This window comes from Gossypium arboreum, chromosome 9 (assembly GCF_025698485.1).
Source record: "Gossypium arboreum isolate Shixiya-1 chromosome 9, ASM2569848v2, whole genome shotgun sequence".
Taxonomy (NCBI): domain Eukaryota; kingdom Viridiplantae; phylum Streptophyta; class Magnoliopsida; order Malvales; family Malvaceae; genus Gossypium; species Gossypium arboreum.
In genome coordinates, this window is record NC_069078.1 from 88,744,778 (window position 1) to 88,762,720 (window position 17,943).

Consider the following 17,943-nt stretch of genomic DNA (forward strand, 5'->3'; position numbering starts at 1 on the left):
TTGTATGACATTTTCTGTTTGCATTGCTTCTATCAATTAAAAGTTCTTATTCTTTTTCTCTTTTATAATTTAATTTTTTTCATAAAACAACTTTAAATATCATGAATTTTCGAATTAAATTTCAAACAACTTTCTTATTTGGTCTCAACATTGATTGTTAGACCTATTTGAATCTAAGATGTTCTTTTTATTTGTTGATGGGCATTGATTTCTACTGTATTGATCATTGAATGGTTGCATAAAGTTCACTAGTTGATTAAAAAACTCAACATTCTAATGATTTAGATAAAATTTTGAATAATTTAGTGACTTACATAAAATTTTTGAATAATTTAATGATAATTTTATAATTTTATAAAAATATGTGGTCAAAATATAAACTTATTAATAATTTAATTTAATCGAAAGACTGTCAATTTTTTTTTTCTGGTGCCGTTTAATGCTTTCTTTTCCTTTTTTGATTATCGTTTTATTATGTCTCGCATAAGGGAGGCAATCGCTCTGGCACATCATAATGTCCAACTAGTGTTTTAATATTTTATAAACTTTATATTAATATTTCCTCGAACTAGCGTCCCTAGAATTCATTAGCATACACATGCTAAAATGATATTTTGGTGAGAATTAGGATTAGGTTCATGATTATATTAGAATTTGGACCATCTTGTTTTTTTTTATTATCCCGAGGTCAGGTAACCCTCTCTGTTTGCTGGCTGTGATTTCTTTACTGATAAAATGGGTTTTGCTTTTCATTAACAATAAATCAAATCAATCATTCAAAGTTTTATTAATAATATTATTATAGATTTTAATCATATTTTTATATAATATTTAAAATTATTTATAGCTCTTCTTGAATCTATAAATAGGAGGATAATATATTTCAAAGACACTTAAATTCACGTCATTCTACATTAATAATAATATCCATAAAAATCTAGATAAGACTCAATTAATATTTCACCATCAAAATTTTAATTAGTAAGAAATTTGATAATATTTTTAATTGTTGTTGATAAAATGAGTTTTTCTTTTCATTAACAATACATCATTATCTTAAAATTTGATTTCTATTTTATTGGTAGGAAATTGATAATGTTTTTAATTGTTGGTAAAATAATGATGTAAGTTTTTTTAAAGAAATATGCTTTAAAATATTCTATTGATGTATATGTTAATTGAATTTTACATTATTAGTTTCACGATAATAATTAATAGTTGTTACCAATTTAAATTTAGTAATAATATTATAAAACAAATAACTAATTATGTCAAAATGGAGAAATTAAAATTTGAATTTCAAGGAATTAAGATTATAATTAGACTTTTGAAATATTTTTATGCGATTAGGTTATAGGTGGGCCATTTTCTTATGCCATCATCTATAGTCATTATATATGGCTTTGACATCTTGTTGAACTTTTGTGATCGGGGCTAGTTTGGTAAAATACACATCTTTTCCCAGCTGGAAATTTAGTAATGGGGATTAGAGAGCCAATAAATGACAAAAGAGTGACATACAACACAAGATTTATTTATATAAAGGTTTTTTTTTTTGAATATTTCGTCTTTGAATTATATTATTTTTTATATTGATATATTTTTTTTTAATTTAGTACTTATGCTATGGCTTTGTTATACTTTTTGGTCCTCGTCATCAACGGTGTTAAAAAAAATCACCAGCCAATTAGGATATATAATTTGTTTCCATTGGTTGGGTGTTGACCACGTTAATTGGAAGTTGACCAAACAAAAAAATAAAGAAAGGTTGTAAAAAATTATTAAAAATTATAAAATGCTGAAAATTATAAAAAATTGTAAAATAGTAAAAAAATTAAAATTTGTAAATAATTATCAAATACTTTAAAAATATTTTAAAATTGTAAAAAGTTATTAAAAATTATAAAATTGTAAAAAAATTAACAAATCAGATAATTCTTCTTCAATTTTCTTTGCAAATTCTAAAAGAATACAAGGAGAAGAAAAAAACTCTGTTTTCACAATGGAACGAGCTTTCCAAAGAACCCAAATTCTCACCCATTATCTCTTATTTTGCCCACCATTGCTATCCCCAACCCTTTATCTTCGAACCCTTGTTTAAGCTACTTATCGCTTGAACTTTTCGAGAACTATGAATTCGACATTAGGGAAATGAGGAAGCTGATAGATGGCCACAATGTGGAGGAACGAGATTAGTTGTTTGGGTTGATGAAGCAAAGCAAGCTGTTCAACCCGAAGGTGAGGGGAGAGAAGGTGTTCGTTTCATTGGACTATAACCAATCAATGGAGCAACAGCGGGAGATGACTTTGAAACGATTTTTTACGAATTTTATTTTATTTTTTTACAATTTTTAATTGTTTTGACTTGGTCAATGCCCAGTCAATTTGGTCGACACTCAATCAGCAACTGCATCATTAGCTACATCAATGGTCAACAGGGACACATGGTGTGTTTTAATTGGTTATTAAATTTTTTAACACCGTTAATGGTAAGGGCCAAAAAGTGTAACGGAATCACAATTTGGTATTAAATTGGATCAAAAAAAGTTTAGGTACTAATATAAGAAAATGGGTATAGTTAGGGGTCAAATAGTGAATAAAGCCTTATATATAGGATGATATAATTTTTGTCCCTAAAATTAATAACTAGATCCACTTTGGTGCTTGTATTTTTTTTCCATTTTGATACTTGAACTTAACAATTAGATTCATTTTAGTTCTAGAATTATAAAAGTTTGATGATGTGGCATTTTGAGATTATGTCCCATCATTACTTGAAAATTTTTAAAAATATATAAATTTTTAGGTTATGACATAGTATAATATTATATTGTCACATATAGTGTTACAATAAATGGATTCACGATTGAACCAGTTAGACCATTGGTTTTTGATTCAATTGGTTATATCATTTTCAACTATTGGTTTTTATCTTCTTCTTTTTTTTTACCTGTTTCGAGTAATTTTTGATTCAATTGGTTCAATCTTTTTGTTTGAATTAGTATATCAATCGATTCTAGATTTAATCGATTTGATCGATCAATACAATTATATTCTAAGAACATTGATAGTATTATTTAATTTTGACAGAATTAAAGTTCATAGACTAAAATAGATTTTAGTTACCAAATTCAAGTACTAAAACAAAAACAAATATATATAAATACTAAAATAAATCTAGTTAAGGCTAAAATTATATTACCCTTGTATATATATAAAAAATCATATATATATTTATAATGAAACTTATACGTCTTTTAATATATTCGAACAATTAACAGAATCATTGTTGTTAAAGAAGGATAGGATTAGTTAGTTTCCAAATAGGAAAAATTGTTGGGATCAGAGAAATTGGGTTCCATTTGAAGAAAATGCAGAAGACATTATATATATAATAAAGGCGAATATAAAAAGGTGACGAAAAAACAACCCACATTGCACATGCATTTTTATGTTTTTTACTTGTTTATGGTTTTCTTTTTCTTTCTATTTTTATTCATCACCTATCCAATAATGATTGCAGAGAACGAAAACAAGTTTGTCAATTAGTGGAAGCCAACACCCCAAAATACATCCAACCATCATCCGCCACCTTAACAATAGTTTATTGCCTGAAACCCCAAAAGCAAATAAATAACTCTTAAACTACATTTATGTATGTAATTAGGAATGATGTTTGTAAACATGGTTTAGAACTTGTAAGTTTGTATAATTGTACCAAGGGTTTGGCTTAGACGACAATTCATTACTTATACTTTATTGCTTTTAGGTTCATTTAAATCAAAATTGCATCTACACCATATTGTTCGACTTAAATTGAATCAATTTTAGTTAAAATAAAAATAAGAACTAATTTTAGAAAAAATATAAATATTGAACAATAATTATTAGGTAAAATGTTAAATATTTTTTAATAATATCTTTTAACTTTTCACCCCAAAGAACTAGTATATAAAAGAAAAAAAAATTTAGATGATGAAAGTTTGAGAAAATGGATTTTATGAAGGTAATAAGGATGGGAATGGGTCAATATTTGTAATTTTGTAAGTTATTAAATACTTCAAATATGCACAATTGACTTTGAAATTTGTATTTGTTTATTACCCACATTAAATTGTAGTTTTGTTATTTTCTTTCAAATATGACTTCATCTATAATTGATAAAAATATTTGCAATCTTAATGATAGAATTAAAATTTTAAATTAAAAATTAAAAATTATTTAATTTTATTTTAAAACAAAATCTCAAATTTTATCTATGGATAATATATTTTGACCGTCGAGCTATATCTAGTGAAAGGATGGGAAACCGAACCCAAAACAACAATGGGAGCCCCTACCAACAGCAGACCGGGACCGTTTAATCGGACCGACCATCAACGTTTCACACCCACCACCACAAAAGCAATATATAAATAAAAGTATACCAATTAAATGGCTTAACTACAAATTTGGTGCCTAGGTTATATCATATTTTCACTTGAGTACAAGGATTTTAAATTAAAAGTAGTACCTAAACTATTTATTTCATCTTATTTTACCCAAAATATTATACAATGTGTTTTTATTAGCTAATATTGTGTTTTAGGTAAAATAAGATAAATTTATAATATTAAGGTAAATTATATTTATTGTCACTAAATTATTATTTAAATTTATATTTTCATCACACAACTTTAAAAAGTTATAAAATTATTATTGAATCATTGCTTAGAATTTGTTAGCAAAACTTTAAAAGAACAGAAACATAACAACCCAGTTACTTAAATGAAAATTTTCGAATAATTCAGTAACCATTTTGTAATTTTATTGAAGTTTCATAATTAAAATGTAAACCTACTAATAGTTTAGTGACCTTAGGTGTAGTTTACCCAATTAAATTCACACCTTGCTTTCATTTCCATTCCTTTATAAGCCTTTTGCCTTCTTCTCCTTTCATCCTCTATTCTTTCCCTCTTAACTCTGTTAATTTCAATAACTTCTTTTGATTCCACTGAGCTTCAACAAATCTTCAGAATTTCAAATTGAATCCTTTTTTTTTTCTGTTATAATCCACCTTATCGTACGGTGAAAAGGAGAGAATATCTGCGAAATGGAATCCACTACTGTAACGAATCCATTGCCGAACTCGAATTCTGACCGTGTCAGAAGGAAGAAGAAAAAGAAAACATCAGCAGCGGCGGCAACGGCGACGTTGAAGACGAATCAGCAGCGGCAGAACCAAAACCAGAGCAACAATCACACCAGATGGAAATCCGAGGCGCAGCAACAAATCTACTCTTCGAAGCTGATTCAAGCTTTGAGTCAAGTCAATCTCAACGGTAACCATTCTTCTCCTTCGGCTCCGCGTCGTGGACGAGCCGTTCGTGAAGCTGCTGATAGAGCTTTGGCTGTAGCGGCTAAAGGGAGGACGAGGTGGAGCCGTGCTATTTTGACGAGCCGTGTTAAGCTGAAGTTTAGGAAGGAGAAGGGACAGAGAAGTGGATCTGTTTCTGCTGCGACGGTGACTGGCGTTATCGGTAGAAACCGGTCGAGGAAACAGAGATTTAGTGTTTTGAAATTGAAAGCGAAATCTGTCCAAAGGAAAGTCAAGGTTATTGGTCGGTTGGTTCCCGGTTGCCGGAAACAACCGTTACCGGTTATTCTCGAAGAAGCAACTGATTATATTGCCGCGCTTGAGATGCAGGTTCGCGCCATGAGCGCTCTTGCTGATTTGCTTTCTGGTTCCGGCTCCGCCACCTCTAGCTCACCGCCGACCAGCCAGTGACACCTTTTTTTTGCTTAATTTCCAAGTATCATCCTCTTTATTTTTAATTTTTCTTTTCTTTTATCTCCAAGTAATCGTCATCTCTCCTTGTTAATATACATCCAAGTACTTTTCATTTTTCATCTCAGATTTACGTTAAAAATCCATCAATTATTTTCTTCCATATTATGTACTGAAATATATATATATTCCAAATAAAAAAGATTTGTAAATGTCAATCATTACTCATTGATCCTAAAAATCAAGAAATTAAAGCTTTGTTTGTTTGTTTGTTTATCTATTTTAAAGGGTTTCATTTTGATAGGCGACAAATGAACCTTGATGCCATGCCTGCCTGCTTCATGATAGGTCTCCATTATCTTGGGATGATATCCATGCTGTGGTGTTTTCATTTCCATTTTTAATGTTAATAATATATGAAGTATTTAAACGATACATCACTGCTCGTAACTTCTTTAAGTTGGATTTGAAAAAATTATAATTTTTAAACTAAATTTGAACGATTTATAAATTAAATTTAAAAATAATATTCAATCGATTTTAAATCAAATATTAAAATTTAAAATTTAAATTCGACGTTACCATTATTTGAAGTTTTGGGAGATCCGATGATAAAATTGAAAGAAACATTTTTTTATAAACTTTTTACATAAAATTAGGTATGAAAGTGTGTTTGCACATGTGATACCCACTTTCATTCCATAGTGCCTTGAATTATATTGAGAAAGTAGGATGAGAATAAGGCTATTCTAATATAATATATATATATATATATATTAGTAGGCTTGGCATAGGAGATTATTATATCTCATATTCTTTTCATTAGAGTATATGTTAAGGATAATAATTATCAAGGTGGAACAGGTAAGTTAGGTGAATCCATGTATTAGATCATTTATTTATTTTATTTTGAGAGATTTATTATCATATATACATTACATTTTATAAGTTGATTGTAAATTTGGTTAATTATAATATAAAATATAATAAATAAAAAAACAAAAAAGAATTGAACTAAAATTACTTATGACATATACATCTGATAATACGAAAATTTATACATTGCAATTATACATTGTACAGACTTGAATACGAGACTTAATGACTTAGGGCTTTGATATTAAATAATTTATAAATACATTTTGAAGTTATCAAATTTTAATTTTGATTATTGAAAATGTAATATTTTATTAACAAATTATAGGGTTTTTATTTTATATATGGATAATGTTGTTTGGGAGAGAGAGGTATTTATGGTTTTAATGGAGTTAATTTATTTAATAATTTTATTTTGTTTTTGTCTCTATTTGTTAAGATATGTATTTTAGTCTTGAAATTAAGTAAATAATTTGTTATATATTTAAATAATATATGTTATGATAAATCAACTAAATCTATCTATATTTTAGATTTTTTATAAAATTTAATTTGATTTTCTTTAAGTTGTTAAAAAGAAAGTTGGTTAATGAATGTGAATATCCAAGGAAATCCAAGTGCAGAGAAATGTGGCAGGGGTGTCCATATGGGTTAAAATGTTAAAAATGTCCCCACATTTTTCTTTTTTGCACTCAAAAAAGGTGCCCAAAATTGGGCACATGTGAGAGAGTGGTGTGATTATTGTATTCTTGCATTTCACCACTATGCCCCCCATCCCATGTGATGCCAAACCTCTTTCTTTCTTTCTTTTTTTTCTTTTTTTTCTCCCACTGTTCTAAAGTGTCGTTCATGAGTCATGACGCTTGGAATTCATTAAAGCATGGTTACAACAATTTTTGTATTTTAAAAATAAAATTTAATTTCAATACCTTTTTATTTTTAAGAATTTAATTTCGCTTTTAGATTTTAAATTCAAGTCTAATTATTAAATCTTTTGTTAAATTTATTAATGTGACATTTTGAAATATAAAAATATTATGTAACTATATTATTAAAAAGTATTGTAATAAACTTGAAGTTGACAAAATAATTTTAACAGTATTAATAATTAAATTTAAAGTTTAAAATCTGAAAAGTAAAGAAATTAAATTTCTAAAATAAAAGCACAAAGATTAAATTCTAAATTTATGAATAAACGCACTCAAATATTTTAATTGAATCATTAAAGATTAATATTATATGGTTAAATTTTTACTTAAATAATGGGTATTTGGTACTTAAATAATGGGTACTTTTTACTTAAATTTAAAATTCAATTATTCTCTTTCTAAAATGAAAATTTTGATATATATATATATAAATATATAAATATATATATATATATATATATATATATATATATATGAAATTACAGCCTTCAAACAAAAAAGCACAAAAGTCATAATTGTTTATCCATCATATCAAACAAGAAAAAGAAAATGTCAATTATTTCATATACATACAATGCATTTGAACGAAAAAAGCATGTGATCTTTTCGTCTGTGTTTCATCCATGCAAAATCTGAAAGTTACTGCGAGAGCAAGAGTTACAAATTAATAATAATTAGTACAGTAATAATATATATTATATTTTTAAAGTGAATTTTAAAATAATATTATTAAAAAAATAAACATAAACTCCGAATAAATTAATTTTTATACACAATAAGAATACCCGATAAAGAATATAGTGAAAAAAAAAACACATGGATTAGATTTTGCATAAACTCAAATATGTTTATATGTCTTTCACCCTATGAAAGGAACTTGATGTGTGTATATATATATATTATTGATGGGGTTGTAAGAATCTTCACTTCTTAATTAAAGCTTAATTCAAAGTGTAATGGGAAGTTGGTTGACCTGTTAATTGACTGCAAGTAATAAGTCTTCGGAAAGCACAATTATTAAGCTATCTAATGAGGTTTTTTTCATCATAATTCCCCCATGGAATAGCATATCATAACTATATTAAGTGATTCATTTATGATAAATTCAGCTTTTCAATTTTATGTTTTTATCATTTAATCTTGATTTAGTTATATTTGTTATTATTGCAACAAATTAGATTACGTGAATTTAAATATATTTAAACATATTCTAACCTTTATTTTAAAGACAAAAATACGGATTTTACAAATTAAAATCTTACCTTTAATATTTCAAGTTCAAATCTTATTTCTCATGCAATAATATTATTATTTTAAATAATCTCAATGAAATATAAATATATTTAAACACTATTGCTTAATCAAGTGAAAAGGAACACCAACAAAAATTTGGTGGTGTTTCAATTTCAATTCCTTATTATTATTATTATTTTCATTTTCCCATTAAATTAATTAATATCTTTTAAAGAAAAAAATGAAATATTGGGTGCCTTTCAAAAGTTTTTGATGATTAAATAAATAAACAAAATGTGTGTGTGTGTGTGTTTTTTTTATGATTTAGATTTGATAGCTAAAGCAAATCCCACTTAATAAGTGGTTGAGAGCTAAGTTTGAATGTTAATAAAGATTCCATTTTAATATTTTATATATTATCAACAAACTTCCTTGATTCAAAAGCTAGAAAGCTACAATCCACCTTCTAATTCCCTAATTACCAATCAATTAAATTAAATTGTACATAACAAATATTGATTTCAAATAAAAATAATAATAAGCAATAATTGAGAGAAGGATTAATTGAATTAAATTTTTTAAGGTACAACTATGATGAAACAAAGACCATAAAAATAGATTAGATTTTGTTGATATTTATGTAATAATTATATTGCCTCTCAATATAATGAAACAAACATTAAAAAGAAAAAAGAAAAAAGGAAAGCATTCTTTGTTTCCTCTCTAATAGCTTTATCTTATCAGCAAAAGAAAAATGCATGATACGTATACACACACATACATATAAACAACTAAAGATTCAAACAAAACGTTGAAAAAAAATCATTAGTCTTGCATGTGACATGTCAATGTTTCACCCAACACCACGTATATTACAAAGCATAATATATTTTTTTTCTTTCCATATGTTAAGTTTGCCAATTCTATCTACCTTTATTTTGTGTGTGAATTTCTTATATATTTATATAATCTTGTGTGTGCATTCATGCATGTATTACAGCACAAAAGTTTGAGATAATTTGTTATGACAATTCACATCATAATATATTTTTTACAGAGTGATTTGCATCATGAAATGTGCAAAAAGCTATTAAACTTGAAAGTTTAACAATGTGAATGGGGTGAAGTCCTGACAAAGTAAGGGCTATATATCTCCTTTACCTCACTGATAATGGGATATTTACAGAGAAGTGGAGACTAAACGTAAATTCTAACCACTTGAGTTTTCTTCCCCTAAATGTAGTGAGAGAATGACATATTTCAACTTAGAGTTTTATTAAAGTCGACTTGAAGGGATTAAACAAAGAGTCTATCAAATATGATGGATTGATGAGTGTCATCAAGACCCTTCCTAATATATTTTTTACAGATCGTGTGAGCTACATAAGTATGAAGATTAGATGAGAGCATGAAACCTAATTTCTTTAACGAAGCATTAGCAAAGTTGTGTTGACATAATTCCAGGGTGCTTGATTATTCTAGTCCATCATATACACATGCTTTTACAATGTTATGCCCGTGAAATAAATAAATTTTTAAAAAAAATTAAAATATTGTAATATATCTTTCTAATATATTAAAAAGTAAATAACAAAAAAAAAAAAAGAAAACACATAGCAGCCTCTAAACTCATTAAAATTTAATAGTTATTCATATATAGGAAAAAAAAAAGGCCCAACCATAACTCAAAATCACAATCACAAATATATATATATATATGTTGGTTTTATTTTGCTTTTGTTTTGGAGGAGTTCAATGGACAAGGAATGACCCCTCCATGTGCGTTTAGGATACTTTAGCTAAAATCATGCGTGCCCTTTTCTTTCCTTTGGAGCAAACAATGCCCCTATACTTTATATTTTTTTATATGTAGGGGTGAAATTAAGAATTCAGTATTAGAGAACTAAAATAAAATTTATTTTAAAGTTTAACCACTAAAGGTAAATGTTGTTTTAAAAGATTTTAAATTGAATATTTTATAAAATGATTAGAATAGCTATTATACCATTTAGTTACGAGGTAATTCCACCTCTAGTTATGCCCATTCACACATTATAATTATTTGATACATTCATTTTTTTTTTATCAAGATGTCTTTTATATTTGTTGTACTATCCATTAAATCTAATTTTTTACGGTTTGTGATTATTTCTTTAACAATATCATTTTTAATATTTGAATTTGAAATTTTAATTTAACTTGTTAAATTAAAAACTTCACCATTAATATATTAAATAAATTTCTATATATATATTACACCCAAAAAAATACATGTGTATATAAACACATGTATCATTTTATATATAAACTTTATTGTAAACTTTTAACCATGATCAGGGGCGTAGTTAGAGGGGATTGGTAAGGGCCCTGATCCCCGTAAAATAGAAAAATTTTCATTTAAGCCCTTTAAAAAGTTAAATTAATAAAGGTAAAATTACACTTTGCCCCCTAAGATGATAAAAAATTGGTTTAATTGTTTAAAACTATAAAGATGTAGACTATTAAAATGATGAAATTATATTTTGCTATCATAAAATTTTAATTTAATTTCGCCCACTAAAATTTTTTTAGCTTTGCCCCTGACCATGATTCAAGTTTTATATAAAGTTAAGTAAATTTCTAAATTTATCAATTGATGATAAAAGAATACATTTATAAAATCATTTTAGAATATAAATATAGATATATATATTAAGTTTTAAATCTCAAACACTTGGATTGTGATCGTGTATATTAAATAACTTTATTTATATCTTCTAATTCCGATAATTATAGGTTAGATTGGGTAAATAATTGACCAAAATAAAAGAAATAAGAAGAATTATTAATAAATTACAGAAATAAAATTTATAATTTTATTACATTTATAATGTGTAAAAATAGTTTTCTTAAAATATTAATTTATAGAATGGAGGTGAGTTTCATGCCATTTTCAATTAAGTACATGTCTAGCTTAACTAATATTATATATATATATATATATAGTTATATATTTATATTAAGGATGTCTTAATTAATGATAAAATTGAGCTTGCGTTCCTTCCTATGTAAATTTTATTTTATTTTGTAAATTTAATATTAGTTCTATCATATGATTATACTTATATATTTGTAGCCTATTTATATGTGTGTGTGAATTTAGCTATAAGTTAGACAATCTCCTTTTGCTTGGATTCCCCAAATTTTCTCCACACCTCAAATTAGTTTACTAATCATAATCCATCGGTCCAATTATACAAATATATAACATGATTGATTATGACATACAAACAGATTCTTATCCATATAAATATGTTGCATCGATGTTAATATAATGTTGTAAAATATATAGATTCGAATGTATTTAATTTTCTTTATTTTATGGATGTAAAATATCTTCAACAACTTAAAAATTGTATAAAAATGTCATTCCTCAACGTATGAAAATATTAGTAATTAAAAAAATTAAATCATAGATAATAATCTAACTCATAAACCAGTTATCGCATCATGTAAAAACTAGAAATGTTAGATCAGTGATAGATGTGTTCATAAATTGGGAGAATGAGGAGTCGACTTGACTTACTTTGAATTGAGTTTGAGTTTATATTTTTTAACCTTAAGACAGCTTGACCTGTTTTATTGATTATAAATAAATAATAATATTTAAATATATTTTTAAACAGTAAAATGCATATTTTTTAGCTTGTAGAAGTCAGACTTAATTTTAGAAAACTTTTTAAAATAAAATTCGATTTGACTCGATTTATGAACATATGTTATGTATAATGTCTAATTATGGCAGTTATGAACATGTGTTATGTATAATGTCTAATTATGGCAGAGGCCGTGGGAATTCTCTTCCAACAATTCATAAAGCATGGAAACAATGCTACTGTAATTTAGTGGGAAAACTATTGGTAGACTTTTCAATTTAATTGTGCAATGAATCGGTCTTCTTATTGTCTATTTGAAAGATAGTGTTTTACTTTTTCAAAACTTGAAAATCATCAATAATTTAGAGGTGAGGCTAATAATTTTATTTAGGAGGCGAAATAAAATTATAAGAATTTAGAGGGATAAAAGTTAAAATTTTTGGTTTAAAAAGACTTCAATTGCAGTATTCTTTTGTTGAAGGGGCCATTAATGTAAAATTTCTATTTATTCAAGAGTTAAAAGTACGTAATTTTATCATTTTTAAGAGGGATTAAAGAAGAAAATTTTCCATTTAACCAAGAAAAGGCCAAAATCCCTGCCCCTTGGCTTTGCTATTGCAATAATTGTATCAATCATTTTAGGAGGATTAAAAAACTATGCTAAATTTGTGGTTAGATATGACGGGGAACATGTAACATGAAGTTTAATAATGCAAGAAATTCCTTGATTAAAATCTTGAAGGTAATTTTCTTAATTTCATCTTAAAAAAAAAGGGATGCATTTTATTAGAAAAAAGGAAAAGAAATTTCACTTATTTTATATTTAGGCTGATGCAATAAAAAGTATAATTAAGGTTTTATATTAATAGTTGGGTTGCGTTTTACCTCTTTACTCTAAAACAAATAAATTAATACATATATATATATATATATATAGATCAAAGAGTAAACTAGTCATTTTATTAAAAGTTCTATCTATTTTATTATTAAAAACTAGTCACTATAAATTAATATAACATATCTTGTTAATGTATCCACCACACCAATTTACTATTTGATTTAATATTCATAGATTAATTTATCCATTTTTAGTAAATGACACAAAATATAGTCTGATTCCTAATATAAGATCTTTCATAGTATTTTTACCATATTAAAATAAGATAACCCTGACATATCCAATACACCAACAAATCAAACCCTCCTCCCCAAGAAAAATAAATATTCCAGTCAGCAAGCTCCGCTCCAACCAAGGAGGTCATACCACCGCAAGGCGAACAGATAAGCACCAGTAGTTGTCGTAAAAGCCAAATGAAAGATGAAAATGGAATGGACAAAATGATTTAAGTGTGGATTCCACCACCAAATATTGTAGATTTGAGACATTAACACCAAGAATCCTTCTCCTTCCTGTCAACCGTGGGCCAAACAAGCTGAAACTGTTCAAAAACAAAAGCTATTGCAAGGTTTACATACTTGAAGAAGGCCATCTATTGATAGTTTGAAAAAAGCCTCAATGTTGATATGTTGTAGATGCACAAGTGTTTACACTTTGATCTATGTATTTTAAATATGTTTTACATTCTATTTGAACTACATTTAACACTTAAAGTAACGATTAAATTAATGATAAGACTCGATTGATGTATTTCTAGTACTTTGAAGACTCAATCGAAACAATTTAAAATTTAAGAATCAATTTAAAAATGAGATAAATATGCAATTTTATATATGAAATTTTGAATTGATTAAATTTTAACAATTTATTGACAACATTATCGAATTAACACCATTTTACGTTAATCCAATATGAAAATAAATATATGTATTCACTTCTTTAAATGTGTACAATTGAATCAAAATCAATTTCATGCATGCATATGAACCAAAATTCAAGTTTCATGTGTATAATTACACCAAATCAAAGTTCATGTATCAAATTGCATATTGGACCAAAGTTATTGTATAAATTTCATATTTACTCCATTAAAATCTATGAATCGATTAATTATTTTAATCAAGCTCTAGCCCAACAACAATGAATAAGGCCTAAAAATTGAGCCCATTTTTGCAATGTGCTTTTGGGCCGAACTATATTCGTTTTTGGTGGCACTCGCAGCAAGCAAGCTTTCCTCGAAGCAAAAATATTGTGGCGGGCGGCGGCGTCTTTGTCTTCAACATCACCCAAAACGACGCCGGAGAGGTCGTAAAATTAAAACACCTTCATCTCCAAGAAAGGTCGCTTTTTTATAGTCGACCCTTTTTAGTGTTGATAGCTAATTTTAGTGAAAAAATTGGAAAATTTCAAGCTTTGGGTTTCTTTTAAGTTTTGATTTTCAGTTTGGGATTTAAATTTGCAGGCTTGGGCAGTGTATAAGTTGATTGAGATGAAACTTTTTTGCTCAACAACAAGATCTTCAGGTACTAAATTGTATATTAACCCTAATGTTAATGTGTTCTATGATTTTTAGTGATGAAATATCATTCGTGAATCAATCAGGGAAACACTTGTTGTTTGAAATAGAAATGCAGGTAGAAGTAAAAAGGTCAAATTCTGGTTTTCATGACCCCGAACTATAGCTAATTCTTACCATGAGACCGTTATCCACTTGCATGTTATTCAGTAAAAATTATTTTCACGTCCATGCATTCAGGTATTTCATGTTGATTTGTTTATTTATTTTCACGTCCATCCATTAAGGTATTTTTGATAAATCATTAAAAAATTATTTTCTTAAAAATGAAAATTATTAATATTTAATAATGAATAATTTTCTTACTGTGCATATTTTTTAAATAAATAAACAAATCAACATGAAATATTTTGTTTTATCAAACATAGAGGTGGATAGTCCCTAGTCCTCCCCATTTCATTAGTTTTGGGGAATGACATGATCCCAATGCTTACACACGCACACTTCAGAACCCTTTTTTAACTTCAAACCATATGCTTATGTCGCTCCGTTGATGCATGCATTTGTACTGTATTTGAAAAGAAAAAAAATCACTATTTGGCCTGAATTTAATAATTATTTTTATATTAGAGCATGAATATTTTCTTATTAAATTTTGAATTAAACAGTTGTTCTCATATTAAAACTTGAATTTTATTTTTCGTTCAAATTAGTCTTTGAATTTAACAAATTTTCTCATATTGGGACCTAAATTTTAAGATTTTCAAAGAAATATTAAGGTCTAACTTGGATAAAAAAAATTCAAACTCTCATGTGATAACAACGGTCAACATCAAGGCCTAACTTGAATTTTTATCATGAACTAAGCAACGATTCTTACATTAAAATTTAAACTTTTTTATTCAAATTAGTTCTTGAACTTCACAATTATTCTTATACCAGTGCTTAAACTTATCAATTGTTTTCGTATTGAGATTTGAAATTTAAAATTTTTAAGAAAATATTTATCAAATTTAATTTTCAAAAAGTGGTTTAAATATTATTTTTAACTGTTTGGTTCAAAATTTGAAACTTCGATACAGGGATATAATTGATAAGAAGTCCCCCACAAAGTACTTTTTAATGTGAAAGAGATTGTCGGCAAAACTTTGAGCTGAGCTGGTGAGATGACAAGGTCGTCTTAAAGCTAGCTGCTGTGTTAAATGGTGTCAGTTCAAAATCTGCTAAAAGCTTAATAATGTACATGAATGAACCATGTCCGCCAATGCTAGATTGTGAAGCTACCATTGATTGAATGGACTTAATTTGTACATTTCAATATACCCACTTCTTTTGTATGTGTCCTTTGGACTTTTTTAGCCATTATAGATTAAGGGTTTTATAAGCTTTTTAAATAATTTATCTGCTTAGATGATGCATGAAATGCATGTGCTGCAAATGAAAGAAAATGGGGTTTTTAATTTTATGATTGGATTCTTGTTGAATATAAGTTTGATTTAATGTGTAATATTATATATAAAATTTTATTTTGTGTGATTTTATAAATAAAATTTTGATTTGATTTAATTTTACAAATTACTAACAACATTATCGGATTAGTACTATTTTATGTTGATATATTGCATACACAAACAACTATATTAATTCAATATGAAAATAAATGTATGCATTCATTTCTTTAAATGTATATTATTGAATCAAAATCAAAGTTTTATGTATGCATATAAATCACAATTCAAATTTCATGTGTATATTTGCACCAAATTAAAATTCATATAACAAATTACACATTAAACTGAAAACTCATGTATAAATTTAATATTTATCTCTATTTAAGTGTTTTCTAAGTTTTTGCAGGCTAGCAACTCGTACATATACATTTTGGGATAATGGCCACTCCATGCCCACAAAATTGTAGACTTTGTCTTAAAATTTTAGAGTTGCTTTTCAAAATAACACAACTTGTACATATTGAAAGATTTTTTACTTGTTCAGGAAAACAATGTGAAGTATCATTTGTTCGAAGCCATCAGACCTCTCAACATGTTTGATATTTACTATGATGGAGGTTGTCTGTTAAGAACTTAAATATCTGAAAAGGTTGTGCAAGGATGAAGCTAGAATATTGTTTTATGGGCAGAGATGAAATGATTAAATTATTGAAGGCTAAAATGTAATTTTACTATTATATTAATATGAAATTTCATAAAAATTTAAGGAGTTCAACGGTAAATCTACCATTTTGTAGGACTAAGACCACTACCTACCTCTTTGGCTTCGTCCCTTACAAGGGTGGCACCAAGAGATTAGTAGGAGTCAAGGCCCCTAAAATAGAAAAATATCACAATGACCCTTTATATTTTATAAAATTATAAATGAATAAATTATTAAATTATATTTTGACCCTTAAAATGATACATTTTAATTTGATCTTTAAAATTATAAATATATAAAATAATACAACACTAAAAAATACATAATTCAATTTCCACCCTCAAAAATAATTTCAGGCTCTATCACTAATCCCTAAGATTGGACATTCACAAAGGGAGAGATTCTAAATATGTGGACCATGCTTCTCAAAAGATATCTTATAACTTTTACGACATGGGTTCAAATCCACCTATTCATGTATGAACTCAGCATATGTTTAAAATCAACATGTAGAATAAAAAAACAAAATCGACTTTGATAAAACTTGAGTGAAGATGTGTCCGATGATTTGATTTAACTTGCAAGGGTTTCAGCGTGCATTGAATTTGAATACCCCACCATGGGCCAGTGTAGCTGTTCCCTTCAGAGTACCGTTATTTCTTAAAAATAACTTATTCCAAGGTTGAACCTGTACTGGAATGCAAAAATAAAAAATAAAAATTGTACCCTGCAGAAGCAACAAAAAGGTGTCGTTTCACGCTTCGTTGATTGACCCTTGAAATTGGACCCAAAAAATTTGCCATTCCGTATTACCTACTGCCCTCACAGTCCTCATATGACTCTACATTCTGAATCTGTGATTCAAAATTCATCTCCCATTTTGAATTATCAAAACCTCCCTGAGTTTAAACCATCCTTACACACACAATTTTTTT

The 17,943-nt window shown here is 27.1% G+C and overlaps 2 protein-coding genes across 6 annotated transcripts in view; one reads left to right on the top strand and one right to left on the bottom strand.

The window, feature by feature from the left end:
* LOC108456722 (ISWI chromatin-remodeling complex ATPase CHR11-like) overlaps nucleotides 1–17,943 on the bottom strand; it is a 75,338-nt gene that overhangs the window by 14,346 nt on the left and 43,049 nt on the right. The window contains exon 1 of one of the 5 annotated variants that reach the window (XM_053018744.1): nucleotides 7,411–7,420. The exons of the other annotated variants lie outside the window; for them this stretch is intronic. The gene's annotated coding sequence lies outside the window, so the exon portion shown is untranslated. Of the gene's footprint in view, nucleotides 1–7,410; nucleotides 7,421–17,943 lie in introns of those variants that run through there. 5 annotated transcript variants of the gene reach the window in all.
* LOC108454853 (transcription factor bHLH148-like) lies at nucleotides 4,904–5,985 on the top strand. The gene has a single exon (XM_017753456.2). The coding sequence runs from the start codon at nucleotides 5,093–5,095 to the stop codon at nucleotides 5,765–5,767; it is 675 nt and encodes a 224-aa protein (XP_017608945.2). The 5' UTR covers nucleotides 4,904–5,092; the 3' UTR covers nucleotides 5,768–5,985.